Source organism: Mirounga leonina, unplaced genomic scaffold (genome assembly GCF_011800145.1).
Source record: "Mirounga leonina isolate KUSES-001 unplaced genomic scaffold, KU_Mleo_1.0 Mir_168, whole genome shotgun sequence".
NCBI lineage: Eukaryota > Metazoa > Chordata > Mammalia > Carnivora > Phocidae > Mirounga > Mirounga leonina.
In genome coordinates, this window is record NW_023270426.1 from 25,378,121 (window position 1) to 25,392,483 (window position 14,363).

A 14,363-nucleotide genomic window follows, 5' to 3' on the forward strand; every position below is an offset into this window, starting at 1 on the left:
CGGGAAAGCTCGGACGACGGGCTTCTCTCGTCGGACCCTAGCGCTCCTCTCCTCCAGCCTCTGGTTACTCGTCCAGTGGCGGGGCTGGGAAACAGGGTTCCCCTTTCGCTTCTGCACTGGCTCTGCAAAGCCGTCCCGCGCTACCGAGGCCCCCAGGCCCGCCTCTCCGCAGTCCCGTTGCGGACGCGGCTCAGCTCGGCCACCTGCGACCCCCGCCGCTGCGCGCTCTCCGCACTGTCGGGCGGGCGGCGAGCGACACCCCTTCCAGGGGGAGGTCGGGGCCACATCCATGCCCTTGGCGCAGTTCACCTCCTCGTCAGCCCCAAAGACGCCTACACCCCCGCTTCCTTTCGCGTAGCCCCGGCCTTCCGGCTGCGCCCCTTTCTAATTGGCTGATTGGGCGCTTCCTCAGGACTCGGCCATTCGGAGGGCGCCACAGCGGTCGGCCCTCGGTGCTGGGACTGCAAGTTCTCTATGCTGTTGGCGACGACATGTGGCGCCTCCCGGGACTCCTGGGCCGGGGTAAGGGGCGTTGGAGCCGCGGGTCGTAAGGCACCCGGGACTTCGAACTGAAGGAAGAGGACGGGCCAAGGGGACGGAGCCGAAGCTTCAGCGGGCGGGGTTAAAGTTGAGGGAAGGCGGAGTCTAAATAGCCGTGGCTACAGCCTCCTGTCAGGGGCCGCGGGAATTCGAGGTGTGGGTGGGGCTCATGGGGGAGGGGGTGGAGCGTAGAGCCACGGAGATGGGTGGGGCTATTGGAAGGGGAGGAGTCAAGTCGCCAGGGCCCGGAGTCTGGGAAAGATGAGTAGGGGCCGGTGGAGTAGGCGGAGCCAATGCAAAGAGGCGGGATTTAGAGAGGGGCGCTTCAAACATTGAGCGAGTTTGTGTGTGAATGTCCGGTAATTTTATTATAACAGTGATTGTCAGCCCCGGGAGGACTTCGGAGTCACGTGCCTGGAGTGGGGCTTTGTCAAGCGGCGGAGGGAAGATCGGTGGGGCCGCCACTGCCTCAGTTCTGTTTATGTCGAGGTGACTGATCTTTGTTGTTCTACACAGCTCTTCCCCGTCTGCTGGGGCCTGGCCTCCGGGGGGTGACCCCCAAGTCCCCCAACCCAGATGGGCTGCAGGCTGCCTCCTCCAACCTGCTGGTCCCTATCCCCAGCTTTGACAGGTGAGATACTTCCATTCTGTCACCCATCTCTTCCTCTGGCCTCCTTCTCCTCCCACTTGGGATAGAACCTGATAGCCTTTCTTGCCTCATCTAGGTCGGGCCCCCATGGCCCAGGCCCAGGCCCAAACAGGGGCCCAAGGTCTCATGGATGGAAGGATGCCTTCCAGTGGATGTCTACTCGTGTTTCCCCAAACACCTTTTGGGATGCCATATCGTGGGTAAGGCTTCCCCAGTCCTGTCCCTGCCCTTCTGTGTGGATGAGAATGATCCTGCATGGAAATATAGCCTAGAAACAAGAGCGAGGGCATCATTGTTCCCACACTTGAAATTTGAGTAACCCATGGCATTGGATCCTGCTTGGTGAGATATTGCTGCTCTCCTTCCCCCGCCCTCTTCCTCCTTTTATTCAGTAAACATTTGTTTGACACATTCTCTGAGCATTTTTGTTAGGGACTCACAGTGACACAGTAGAGAACAAGGTAGATGTGATTCTTGCCTTGATGAAGCTTACAATGAATAATACTAAATAGCTGACATTTTATGTATTAATGTAAATATTATATATGCATTATCATCTTTAATCCTTACAAAAATCTTGCAAGGGAAATATAATCTCCATTTTATAGATAAGGGAACTCAGGCTCTGAAACTTTAGGTAACATGCTTAAGGTCATACAGCTATGAAGTAGAGAAACCATATTTATTCTGGAGCTCATGCTCTTAGCCACCATGCTCTACAGCTTATTGTTTATTTCTCTGTGTACTCAAATTTTGTCTTTCTCCCTCGGTGAAGATGTAAACTCCATGGGGACAGAGACTGTAACTTGTCTTTGCCAGTGTACCCAGCGCCTGTTGTAACAGAGAAGTATTTGAGTGTGCACAGGAAGGGACAGGGAAAACCTAGTGCAGATCCTGGTACATAATAGTTGCTCAAAAAGTATTTGTTGACTCTGACTTACAAAGTCAGGTGCTCAGCAGCGAACACGAGGTCCAACAAGGCAGAATCTTCGTCATCCAGGTTCTGCACACATCACTCTCGTTTCTGTCACATCTCATCCCTATCACTTTCATGCTGTATACTTTGGGCAAGTAACTTGACTTCCCTGAGCATCAGTTGTCTCATTGTAAATTGGTGCCATCAGCAGAATGGAGCCTAGAATGTGTCCGTGGCGGGGCCACTTCTCTCTGTGGAGCTGTGGACTAGGGGCATAGCATACCCTGGAGAGCAGAGCATTTTCCCAATTTGCCAAAGATCTGAGTCCTAGAGCAATTCCACAGTGAGTCCTTCTAGAAACTGGGCGTGGATTCCAGGGGTCCTGATGCTGTCCCTCAGCTCTGTCACTGTTGACCATGTGAAAGGGCCTGAGTACAAGCTGTCCCCACTGCCATGGATACATGTCTCTGTTATTACATGCTGGCACCTTCTCTTCCTTCTGGTCTCAGTTCACATATCAGCCCTCTAGAGAGGCTTTCCTTGATGCCCTGTTTTCTCAGACCTCCCTCTATGCTCTGTGAAAACTCCTGATTTGTTTCTTTTTTGGCATTTAGCATAACTTGTGGTTATTGTGTTTATTTCTCTGTGTACTCAAAATCTGTCTTTCTCCCTCAGTGCAAATGTAAACTGCATGAGGACAGAGACTGTAACTTGTCTCGGCCAGTGTACCCAATGCCTGTTGTCATAAATAAGTATTTCGGTGTGCACAGGAAGGGACAGGGAAAACCAAGCAGTCACTGGGCTAGGAGCTAGCTTAGGTCTTCCACAGATCTGTCGGGGAAGAGATACCGGGACACCTTCAGCAAGCCTTTACCTGTGAATGTGTCGCTGGCGGGGTGGCTTGGGCAGAGGAAAGGGAAGACTTGGTGCCCCAGGCCAGAGAAGGACAGTGAACCTGATGGGGAACTCTCACCTGTCACTGCATCTGTGGCCAAGCCCCAGCTTACCACATTATCTTTTTGCCTGCTTAGACTTTACTTATTCATTAACTTATTATACATTTAATAAATACATGCATGTATTTATTCGTGCTATATCTTAGGACTCTCCTAGGCTCCAGGGATACAGTGGTGAGCAAAACACACACAATTCCTGCCCTCATGGCGCTTAAGACTAACTGGAGACACAGAGCTTAGCTCAATAATTGTCGAGGTGATTATTTAAGTACCACTGTGACCAGGGCTCTACAGGGACATTTGGGCACTGGGAGAGGATTTTTTTTTTCAAGATTTTATTTATGTATTTGACAGAAAGAGACGCAGCGAGAGCAGGAACACAAGCAGGGGGAGTGGGAGAGGGAGAAGCAGGCTTCCCGCGGAGCAGGGAGCCTGATGTGGGGCTTAATCCCAGGACACTGGGATCATGACCCGAGCCGAAGGCGGACACTTAACGACTGAGCCACCCAGGCACCCCTTCACTGGGAGAGGATTAGTTGGCCATAGCCAGGAGTCAGGAAAGGCCTCTCGAGGAAGTGATGTCTGAGCTGAAGGGGGAGACTGAAGGAGGTGACTGGTGCAAAGCTGGGTCCCTGATGTGCTGTCTTTCCCAGGGCACTCTGGCCGTGCTGGCCGTGCAGCTGGCAAGGCAGATCCACTTCCAGTCGTCCCTGCCAGCAGGACCTCGGCAAGCGGGGCACTGCTCTTGGCGCTGTCCCCTGGATCGTTTCCTCTCATCTCCCTTGTGGCATCCGCACCAGTCCCGTGAGTTCTCAGTCCCAGGGACAGGAGGGCTAGGCTGGGAGTTTCTCTGGGCCAGGAAGCATCTCTGGACACACCTCAGGAAAAGAGCCATCAGCAGCTCCTTGCCTTTCCTATCTGAAGTCAGAGGAAGGGGAATGTGAGGAAGTTCTATCCACTCAGGGTGTGGGCCACACCTGCCCTTCAGTGTCCTCCCATGTCCTCCCCTCACCTTCCATGGAGGGAGCCCCACAGGGAGCCCCACAGGCTACTTTAGATCCTGGGTGTGGCTTCCTGCTTACCTCTCAGCCAGTTGGATCATTCTCTGGTTAGTCATTCATGAATAAGTGCATCTTCACTGGATAGCTGTCATGTACCATGGTACCCGGCAGTACAGCCTAGTGGTTAAGACCCTGGAGTTAGTGTCAGGGTTCAAGCCCCAGAGCTGTCGCATACTGGTCTTGTGTCCCTGAACAAGTCACTTTTAACTTCCCTGTGCCTCAGTTTTGTCGTCTATAAAATGGGGTAATAATAAAACCTACTTCATAGGTGTCTTGGGAGGAGTAACCGAGTTAATACACGTCAAAGAGTTAGAATAGTGCCTGGCACATAGTAAGTACCCAGAAAGTATTAGTTTAAGTTCTTGTTTTATAATTATAATCATGATCAATATTATTATCAAACAAAGTGCTAGGTGCTGGGGCTACAACAGTGAATAAGGTAGATATCTCCCTGCTACTGGGAGTATTCAGGCAGAGGAATGATTTATACCCAGGGCAGGAGATCAGCATAAATGGGGGCCCCTCTGGACCCCTCAGATGGAAGCCAGCAAAGGAAACGGAGGAGGGAGGTTGAGGTGTGTGAAGGAGGTGTCAGAAGGGATCCCACATTCTTCCCCCAAATCTCAGGGGACCCTCAGTCAAGCCCCAGCAAACCGAGCTGATCCCCTTCTGATGTGACTGCTCTTACTGGGTCTTTCCAGCACTTCGGAGACACATCCTCCCCAGCCCTGATGGCCCAGCTCCCAGGCATACTGGTCCCAGGGAACCTGGGCTGGGCCAGAAAGAAGCCTCCACTCAGCCCAAGAATCTCTCTTCACACAGATCTTTGAGGGCATCCGGTCTTCAGGGTCCCTCTGAGGAAGGTATGTTTCCACCTCCTAGAATCAGCCAAAGGTAGTAGAGGGGGTGGGGAATTGGGCAGATGGACATTTGTTGCTGCGTATGCCCGATAAGGGAATTGTCGTTCCTGTCGGTCCCCTGCTTTCTGGGGCACTTCAGAATGATTCTGTTTCCTGGCAGTGGCGCTGGCTGGAGGGGCTGGGGAGACTGGGACAGTGGGAGAAAAGGAGAAACCACACTTTCTCCTTTGCCCTGACTGGGTGTCACCCATTTTCCTTGTAGATCCCAGTGATCTGGGCTTCCTGCCCACCAGTGGTAGCTTCCAGTCCAGGGCAAAGCCAGCCCAGCCTCAGCCCGCTGGAGAAAAGCAGGTATTGTTCAGATTTGGCCTCTGGATCCTCATAACATTCCCCTGGGCAGGTGGCAGTTCCAATGAACTATCCCCTGGGCAGGTGGCAGTTCCAAAGAACTGTCCCATGATGAGTCTTTATATTTCTTCCTCAGGAACAAGATAAATCAAAAACGCTTTCCCTCGAGGAGGCCGTGACTTCCATTCAGCAGCTCTTCCAGCTCACCGTTTCCATTGCTTTCAACTTCCTGGGTAACTGGGTGGACCTTGCATCAAGGCAGGCGGATGGGAAAATGGCAAGGGTATGGGGTTGGTCAAACCGAGTTAGGGTAGGGAGCAATTTAAACAAGAGAGAGTTTATTTTCGCCCGGGTAGGTAGACCAAATCTGGCATGGTGGCACAGTGGTGTCAGGGACCCATCCTCATGATTCTGCCATTCTTAGAACTGGCTTCCATCTCAAGGTCCACTTTGGCTATTCTAGCTTTTTTCAGGAAGGGGAAAGGTGGGAAAGCTAAAGCATCACTCCTTTCTAACCTACAAGTTGTACAAATCGTTGACCAGAATGTAGGCTTGTGGCCACACCTACCTGCAGAGGGGCCCGGGAAATGTAGTCTTTAGCTGAATGACCGCGTGCTTACCTGAAAATTCTGTTACTGTGTAAGAAGGAGAAGAGAAATCTTGGAGGTTACCTTGCATTTTCTGACACATTTAGGCAGGAACAGACTCCTTAGGTTTGGAGCAGGCCCTTAAGTGCACAAACAGGACCTTCTTACCCACATCCAGAGACTCCAGGTGCTCCCCCACCATCTGTCCTGTTCTCCATGGTGACTTGGCTTAAGTTTCAGGCCTTTTAATATGGCGACTCAGTTAATGGGCAGATGCATGAGAAGCAGGGATTCATTTAGTACAAGTTTCACCTTTTGCTAGGCCCTATTTTAGGTTTCAGGGATACAGTGATTCATAAGACAGAGTCCTTACTTTCATGGAGCTGACATGTGAATTGGGGTGGGCGGGGAGAGAAAAACAATACATTGTCAAACAAGAGAATTTCCAATGGTGGTAAATGTTATAGAGAAAAGTAAATAAGGGAATGTGTCAGTGACTTGGGGAAGTCCTCACCAATGGGAAGAACTTTGCACTAAGACCTGACTGACAAAAACAAGCCAGTCTTGTTTCCATCCAGAGAAAGAGCTTTCCAAACAGAGGGAACAGCAAGTACAAAGGTCCTGAGGCAGGATTGAGTTTTGCTTGTTAAAGGAACAAAAGAAAGGTGAGTGTGGCTGGAACTTAGAGATCACCAGGAGAGTAGAAAAAGCAGGGAGGGGCCAGATCAGGCAAGGCCTTCTGAGCCACAGAGGAGTGTGGCTTTTCGAAGTGAGATAAGCCAATGGAGGGTTTTACACTGGAGTAGGAGGAGGTGCCATCACATGATCTGATTTACCTTTTCAGATTTCTCTGGCTGTTGTATGGACAGACGTGGAGTGCAGAGATGCCAGAGAAAACAGGAGACTGGGTTGGAGCTGTTATTGATGGCATAGCAAAGCCTCATGGTGGCTTGGTTTAGTTTAGAGGCAGAGGAGACAAAGAAGAGAGATGATCAGGGAGCCAGTGTGGGGAATGGGCAGGCACAGGGTGGAATCCTTCGCCCTCTTGAGTCTTCTCAAGGACAGAGGGCTCTGTGAATCCTGGACAGCAAATTTTCAGGCAGCAGGGAGGTGACTTTAATTCACTCCAGGCTGAATGGAACCTGGCTTCTGCCTCATTAGCTTTTTGTGATTTTGATGGGCAGGCAGTCTCTTCTGAGAATTTTCTTGCCCATTCCTTCATTCACATATTCATTTATTCAGCAGTGCTAAGCAGTGTGGCAGAACACAAAGGGAGCATAAACCATAATCATATTTTGCATTTGTATAGAGCTTTCACCCTGTGCAAAGCTATTTCTTCTACATTCTTTTTCCGCTTCTGCTTCCAGGATTTTGCAGTCTAATTGAGGAGACAGGGCTTGTACTCTGGAAACAGTTTAGTTCATAGAAAAAGGCTTGTATATTAAGTAAATGCCAAAACAGTGTTAAAGCCGGAGTGTGGTCTGAAGGTTCCAGAGAAACAGGATGGGAAGGCCTGATGGTGGAGGCAGAGAGATACCCCAGGCAGGAGAGACAGCTTGAGCAAAGGTTTGAATGGGGACTCGGCTGTGCCCAGCCCTGTCTCTGTTTTTCGTTTGTTTGCTTGCTTTAGTTATGTTTTGTTGGTTACAAGCAGCCTAAACCCACTCTGGCTAACTTAAGCACAGAAGGAATCCATTGGGATCTATCGACTTTGCCACGTGGCAGAAAGAGCAGGAATCAGGGTAGCTCCTGGCGTCCAGGGGGCAGTAACTTAGGGACAGTGTCTTCAGAGTACTGCTGTCAGGATAATCCTACAGAAGCTGTTTTCTCTCATGCCTCACCCAGATTAAGATTCCGACTCCTGAGTGAGGGACTTATGGGTTGGGAAGAGCACGGCACGTTGATTGATAGCACGGGTCGGGGGAGGGGGAAGGGGGGCTGCTCCCAAAGGCAGATCGGGATGCTGTCACCAAGAGGAGGATATTGTATAGGAGGACAGAACCCACTGATGTCTCTGGCAAACCAGTGAAACATTTGGAGGATAGAAACATGCAAAGTGTCTAGCACCAAAAAGAAAGGAAGCAGCCTCTGAGTATCTGGCCAAGGATATGGGGACGTTCACAGAGGAAGCTGTGTTTCCACCCCGTGCTTTCTTACAGGAACAGAGAACATGAGAAATGGGAACTACGCGGCAGCCTTTTCTTACTTCCAGAAAGCAGCAGACCATGGCTACAGCAAAGCACAGTACAACGTGGGCTTGTGTCACGAGCATGGCAGAGGCACCCCCAGGGACCTTGGCAAGGTACTGCACCTTCTCCCTGTCCCTAGGCCTGTCCCCCATGCTGCACTGTCCAGAGCTGACCTCCAGAAATGAGCAGTGGACAGGGCTTGGGGAGACAGCTTCTCTCAGCCACGAGAGAAAAAGAAGAGACTCCTAACTTCTAGGAATTTAGATTTAAAAGGAGTCAGGGACCTTGTCTTTCTTCTTTGCAGCTGTATCCTTGGGACCTACAACCTTACCTTGATGAATGGATTAATTCATTCTAAACAAGTAGCATAAGTACACAGAGATGTTATATACAAGATTGGATTTCTTAGAATTGCATATGATGGCAAAAAAAAGAAGGAAGCAATTTGAAGTTCCTTCATAGTGAATTGGTTAATAATATCTATGTGGGTCTTAAAAAATGATGCACCAGATCTATATATTTTTTTTTTTTTTAAGATTTTATTTATTTATTTGACCAGAGAGATACAGCAAGAGAGGGAACACAAGCAGGGGGAGTGGGAGAGGGAGAAGCAGGCCGCCCGCCGAGCAGGGAGCCCGATGCGGGGCTCGATCCCAGGACCCTGGGATCATGACCCGAGCCGAAGGCAGACGCTTAACGACCGAGCCACCCAGGCGCCCCGCACCAGATCTATATTTACTGGCGGGGAAAGACATTCTTGGTGTATTGTTAAGTGAAAAAATAGGTTACAAAATTGTAAATGTTGTTCTCTCTCTCATTCTGTTTCTTTCTCCCTGTTATACACACATACATTTATATACGTCTGTGTGTGTGAATGTATGTGCGTGTATGTATAAATACATGGGTTTGTGGGAAGAAACTTGCAGAGCTGTAAACTAAAAGGTGAGCAGAGAATGATCTTTAGGAGGCAGAATTTCTTGGGATTTCATGTTTCTGTTTGCACTTTATCTGTGTTTTGAAGTTTTGGCCTATCTGTATTTTCTGACTAATCTGTATTGATTATGTCCTATTTAAGTAAAATAATTTTTACAAACTTCACTCGAAGGGAAAGCTGGCTTGCCGGGGTGCCCACTGACTAGGGCTCTCTCCCTTTGTTCCAGGCAGCCCTTTTCTACCAGCTGGCTGCCAGCCAGGGCCACAGCCTGGCTCAGTACCGCTATGCCAGGTGTCTGCTGCAAGGCCCGGCCTCCGCGGGGGGCCCTAAGCAGCAGAGGGCAGTGTCCATGCTGAAGCAAGCTGCAGACTCGGGCTTGAGAGAGGTCAGTGTCCGGGTGGGGTCTCTCCTGGGCATTTGGAGCACGTGGGGCCTGGAAGTGACCGAGGTAACCTTTTTCCTTCCTCCCTGACCACAGGCTCAAGCTTTCCTTGGGGTGCTTTTCACCAAGGAGCCACACTTGGATGAGCAGAGAGCTGTGAAATACTTTTGGCTTGCAGCCAACAATGGGGTAGGCCATCTCCAGCGTGCTGGCATGTTGGGGGATCGAGTCTGAGGAAGGAGGGGATTTGGGAACTGGTACCCAGCTCCAGGGTGCACGGGAGACGGTCGACGGGAACACACTGGACCAGCTTCAAGTCTTAACCGTCGCTGGCTCCCTGTGTGACCCTGGGCGGATCTAGTGGTGCGCAGGAGCTGGCTTACACCAGTCTGTAAGAGGTGCTGGTGCCTTGAAATCAGCTGTGGGAGGAGTATTTGCCGCACAGAAATGACCCAGTGCTACAAAGCGGGGCTTCCGGTACCGGCCAGCCGGTTGTTACATTTACCAGCACACTGCTGGGCCGGTTGCTTCTTGTTTTCCTGTTTTCCTCGTCTCAAAAACGGGGATAATACTGACTGCCTCGCCTGTCTGCTGCTTCGCAGGGTTGTGGTTGTTGTGAGGATCACAATCTATCTGAGGTAACAGGTGTGCGAGCACTTGGTAAGCGGCCCACAGGGAGGGTGCGTCCTCATGAGCGGTGCGGTTCAGGGAAGTCAGAAGACACAGAGCAGTTTGGGGAGCGGCAGATGTCAGGGGGCATTGGCATCCAGCCAATCCATTGGACCCAGAGTGTGTTCTTCCGAGTATTAGTTCCAGGGGGTGTTCGTAAGTAATTCCGGGGAAAACATGGTCCGCGGGGTTTGGAAATATGGAGCCAACTAGGTGTCTTCAATGCAGGAGATCTCAGCGCTTTCCCTCCGTGTGAATCACCAAAAGGGCATCTCTGGTTTGCTGTATTCCTCAAGTGTACTTGACCAGGATTTTTGGGGGGGAGGACCAGGGGTACTGGATTAAAGCAAGCCGTGTGCATGGACTGGAATGCCCTGCGTAGGGGCTCCTGCTCGTCTGTGTTTTCGGGCCAACACAATGATAGCTTCATCGAACTCTTGGGCATCAGAATGCTTTATTTTTACTCAGTGTTATCTGTCGTTGCTGTCAAAAGGGGACCAGTGTCACCAGCCGGTACTGCCCCTATGCCTGCCTGCCTTGTTAGATCCCCAGAGCCTTCCTCGTGTTCTTCATGTGCTGGACAAGCCCAGGGGCCCCTTGGCCTGCTTTAGTCACCCAGCACGCTGGAAGGAGAAGTGCGCAGAGGATTGCTTGGTAGCGCGGTGTTGGGCACAGTGCTCACACTCACCTACTCCAGGAGGAATTGTGTCTCTGTAGGTTTGTACTGAGCAGTGTGGCAGGGTGGGTGTTTTGGCCTTATAAGTGTCTGGTAGTTTCTAAGCTGGTCGATGGCTATGAGTCCACCATATTTATTACATAGACTTTGGCATGCATGGACCAGAAACCCTGTCCAGAAATTTAATGCTAGAAGGTAGAAGAGAAATGGGACCGTGGTTGGGAATCAACAGAGTATTTTGTTTTTTAAAGTTGGGGGCTTGAATATAACGATAATATTCCACCAGAGAGGGAGAGATTAATGATGTGGGCAACTAAAGGTATGAAAGTAATAATAACAGTAATCTAAGCACTTTCCACGTAGTAACGCATGTAATCCACATAACAATGCAGTAAGGTAGGTACTGTTATTATTTCCCATTTATAGATGAGGAAACCGAGGCACAGAGGCATAGCATAATATGCCTGAGGTTCCTCCCCAGTAGGTGGTGGAGCCGTGACTGGAACCCAGGCAGCGCTCGGAAGCCCTAACTGCTACTGCCTCGTAGTTCTCAGAGGAGACAGGATCCCAGAGCCTTCTAACCTTTCAAAGGAGGAACATTCTTTGTAACGTATGTTTTGCAGAACCTCGGGAGAGGTTCAGACAGGCATGCAGGGCCTTTGGGAAGCCTAGCCTCCACTCTTGCTCCTGGCTTTTTCAGCTGACGTAGGAGCCAGAGTCCCGGGGTCCCCATAGTTGGGCTGGGCTGCCTGGGGCCCTCACTTCTGTCCCTGCCTATGGCACCAGCCTCGGCGAAAGAAGCTGCCACGGCTCGAATCTCCCTGGGCAGAAGGATCCCCGACTCCTCCGTGTTGGGCAAACTCCAGGCCTCTGGCTTGTCGTACCTGACTCCTCCACCTTCCTCCTGCCTTCGCGGTTCAGTTCTTCCCTCCCGCATGTGTGCCTATCTGTGTGTCTGTCTGTTCTCCCCTTTAGGACTCCCAGAGCAGGTACCACTTGGGAATTTGCTATGAGAAGGGCCTTGGTGTGCAGAGGAACCTGGGAGAGGCTGTGCGATGTTACCAGCAGTCAGCGGCTCTGGGCAATGAACCTGCCCAGGAGAGGTTGCGGAACCTCTTTTCTGTGGAGGCGGCAGGGAAAGGTGCGTACGGAAGCCGACAGGTTCCCTCCCGTGAGCTGATTACTCTGTGACAGAGAAGGGGGAGGCGGTAGCCCCTGGACCACTTGCCATTTCCCGCCCCAGTGATGGGTAAGAGCACAGCTTCTTGAGTCAGACACAGCTGAGTTTTGACCCCTGCTCTGTCACTGACCCCGGACTCAGTGTCGTTGAGCCTCAGGTTCTTCACTTCTGAAAGTGGGAGTACTACTGATACCTCACTCGTTGGGCTGTAAGCATAAAATGAGATGACTCCAGAGGGCTTAGCACAACCCGGCACACAGCAGGGCTTGGAGAAGCGGTAGCTGCTCTGATGATTTGTCAGGGGAGACGGTAGCCCGAGATACCGCTTCATTGCCCTGAATTACCCTTCGAGGGCTCTGAGAGTCCTGCTCACTCCTGAGTCACTCGGGCTGGCCTGGGTTAACAACGCTGGAGGCAGCTAAGTCCTTTAAGAAGTCCTTGCTCCAAAGTAGGAACCCACAGGGTGAGTAAGAGCTGCTCTCACCTCTCCTCACAGCCCTGGGCCCCAGCGACCTGGCAGTTGGAGGATTGAAGTCCTTCTCCAGTCCCTCCCTCCACAGCCTCAACACTTTGCTGGCAGGAGCCTCCCACCTCCCACACGCCTCGAGCACAGGGAACCTTGGCCTCCTCTATAGAAGCGGGCATCTCAGAGCCAGCCCGGGAACCCCCAGCAGGGCTCTCCCCCCGCACAACTACCCCTTGGAAAGGAGTCTCGTCAGACTGGGTTTTGGCTAAGGTAAGATAAGACCTAGTCACTGGTGCCTCTCACTGGTGTTGGGCGGAGAGGTTGGATGGTAACAAAAACGTGTCAGTGTCCCTTTCCAAGGTGGTCATGCCAGTGGGAGCTGAGGTTCTCAAGCAATTTCAAGTGCATGGCTCATAAATGACTTTGACCTTTCCCCCAGTTGGTAGCCTCCCAGATGAGAAGTGGAAACATTCACAGTGATCTCTGGTTCTGTGCACAAAACGGATTCATTCAGTGACCTGTGAAAAACTCTCCTGAAGGGTCCAGAGACCCTGGTCCTCATCTTAGCTTATGACCTTGAGTAAACCCCTTACCTATCTCCTCCCATGCCTCAGTTTCCTCAAGCTCAGACTACATCAGTTTTTTTTTTCTTTCTTTCTTTTTTTTTTATTCTTATGTTAATCCCCATACATTACATCATTAGTTTTAGGACTACATCAGTTTTTGCCAACATCTGATATATGTGTCTCTGGTGGTTCACAAGAGGATTTTAGGTACTCAATATTTTCCATCTCAGTAGTTGGATATTTAATATATAATGTAAAAATGTGACTAGCACATCATGGCTTCACAGATACTATAAATAATCCATTTAAAGAAAAACATTGTGAAATTGGATAAAGAGGAGCACAGGTCCCAGAGAGGTGGCAAAAACCATGAGGGTGGTTGCATGAATGGCTAACACTTAGAGAACACTGATTCAGGCTGTTCTCAAGATGAGACCCAACATTCACTTTTGGTCATCTCCTGGATTCATGATCATCTCCCATTTCACCTTTGATTTGGAAGGAACGAGTTTCTTGCCTACATGCCTGATGTATCTGCTTGACTTTTTCAGACCACCTCACTTCAGCCCTAAAGAAGGAAGCCTGTGGGTTCTCAGAGAGCTACCGCACCTTGAGTCCCAGGGCAGAGGCCAGTTATCTACTCAACTTCCCAAAGCACCTTAAGCACCTGCCCCAGCACAGTAAAGAAGAAGAAAGTGTGTGAAGACCCAGGCGTTGGCCATGTCAGCTTGAAGCAGTGACCTGACCCGCTACATTGTTTTCTCAGTGGGAAACCAAAGGCATTGGTGTCTGCCTTCTACCCTACCCAGCCCGTGTGTGCCATTTTGCTGCAGAAGGGACCTTGGTCCTCACTGAAGCCCCAGGAGGCGGAGTGGTGCCCGTGGTTACCGGCTTTATGAGTCAGCAGGCCAGGAGAAGACCCAGGCCCCCTGACTCCTGGCCTGGGGCTCCTTTGCGCCAGTTCACACTGTAGCTTCACGCGAAAGTGTTCTTGTCATCCAGCCAGTGTGAGGGAGGAAGTGGAGACTGAGCGCCTGGAGACTTGCAGCAGGGAAGGGTAGATTTCAAGATCCTTATTTGTGAAGGGTATGCCAGAAATGGATGAGAGTTTAATAAAATAGATATTGGATTATCTCATCACTCTTGCCCTTGAGTATGTTGGGGAGAGCTGGGGGTTGGGCAGGGGGAGCTGAAAGCTGAGGCTCCAACCTCATTTCTAAACTCTCCATTAACCAATTTGAAGGGTCTTAAAAGCTTCTCCAAGAGAGAGACTTAGGAAAAATGATTTCTGAGTCAACGCTAATGACTCCAATTACTGAATTTGTGCATAGCTGTTCCCTGGCTTCTGGATGTTAGCCCAAGTTCAATAGCATAGATGCGGTGG

The 14,363-nt window shown here is 50.7% G+C and overlaps 1 protein-coding gene across 2 annotated transcripts; it reads left to right on the forward strand.

Annotated features, from left to right (window-relative positions):
* Nucleotides 1–404: 404 nt before the first annotated feature.
* On the forward strand, nucleotides 405–14,116 carry DELE1 (DAP3 binding cell death enhancer 1). Of its 2 annotated transcripts, XM_035014343.1 has the most exons (13): nucleotides 406–522; nucleotides 1,057–1,171; nucleotides 1,266–1,389; nucleotides 3,715–3,865; nucleotides 4,824–4,985; nucleotides 5,245–5,333; nucleotides 5,467–5,563; nucleotides 8,077–8,219; nucleotides 9,267–9,425; nucleotides 9,519–9,611; nucleotides 11,743–11,908; nucleotides 12,444–12,683; nucleotides 13,531–14,116. In XM_035014343.1, exons 1-12 carry the CDS (start codon nucleotides 492–494, stop codon nucleotides 12,680–12,682), a joined length of 1,569 nt encoding a protein of 522 aa, XP_034870234.1. In that variant the 5' UTR covers nucleotides 406–491; the 3' UTR covers nucleotide 12,683; nucleotides 13,531–14,116. The 2 variants fall into 2 exon arrangements, with proteins under 2 accessions (XP_034870235.1, XP_034870234.1); XM_035014344.1 differs by lacking the exon at nucleotides 12,444–12,683 and having other exon boundaries at nucleotides 405–522.
* The last annotated feature ends 247 nt before the right edge of the window (nucleotides 14,117–14,363 follow it).

Excerpts from the sequence above, each read along its gene's own strand:
- DELE1 (XM_035014343.1), top strand. The coding sequence starts at position 492 with ATGTGGCGCCTCCCGGGACTCCTGGGCCGGG. Across the intron at positions 1,172-1,265 it reads CCTATCCCCAGCTTTGACAG|GTCGGGCCCCCATGGCCCAG; the intron begins GTGAGATACTTC and ends TGCCTCATCTAG. Across the intron at positions 4,986-5,244 it reads TCAGGGTCCCTCTGAGGAAG|ATCCCAGTGATCTGGGCTTC; the intron begins GTATGTTTCCAC and ends TTTTCCTTGTAG.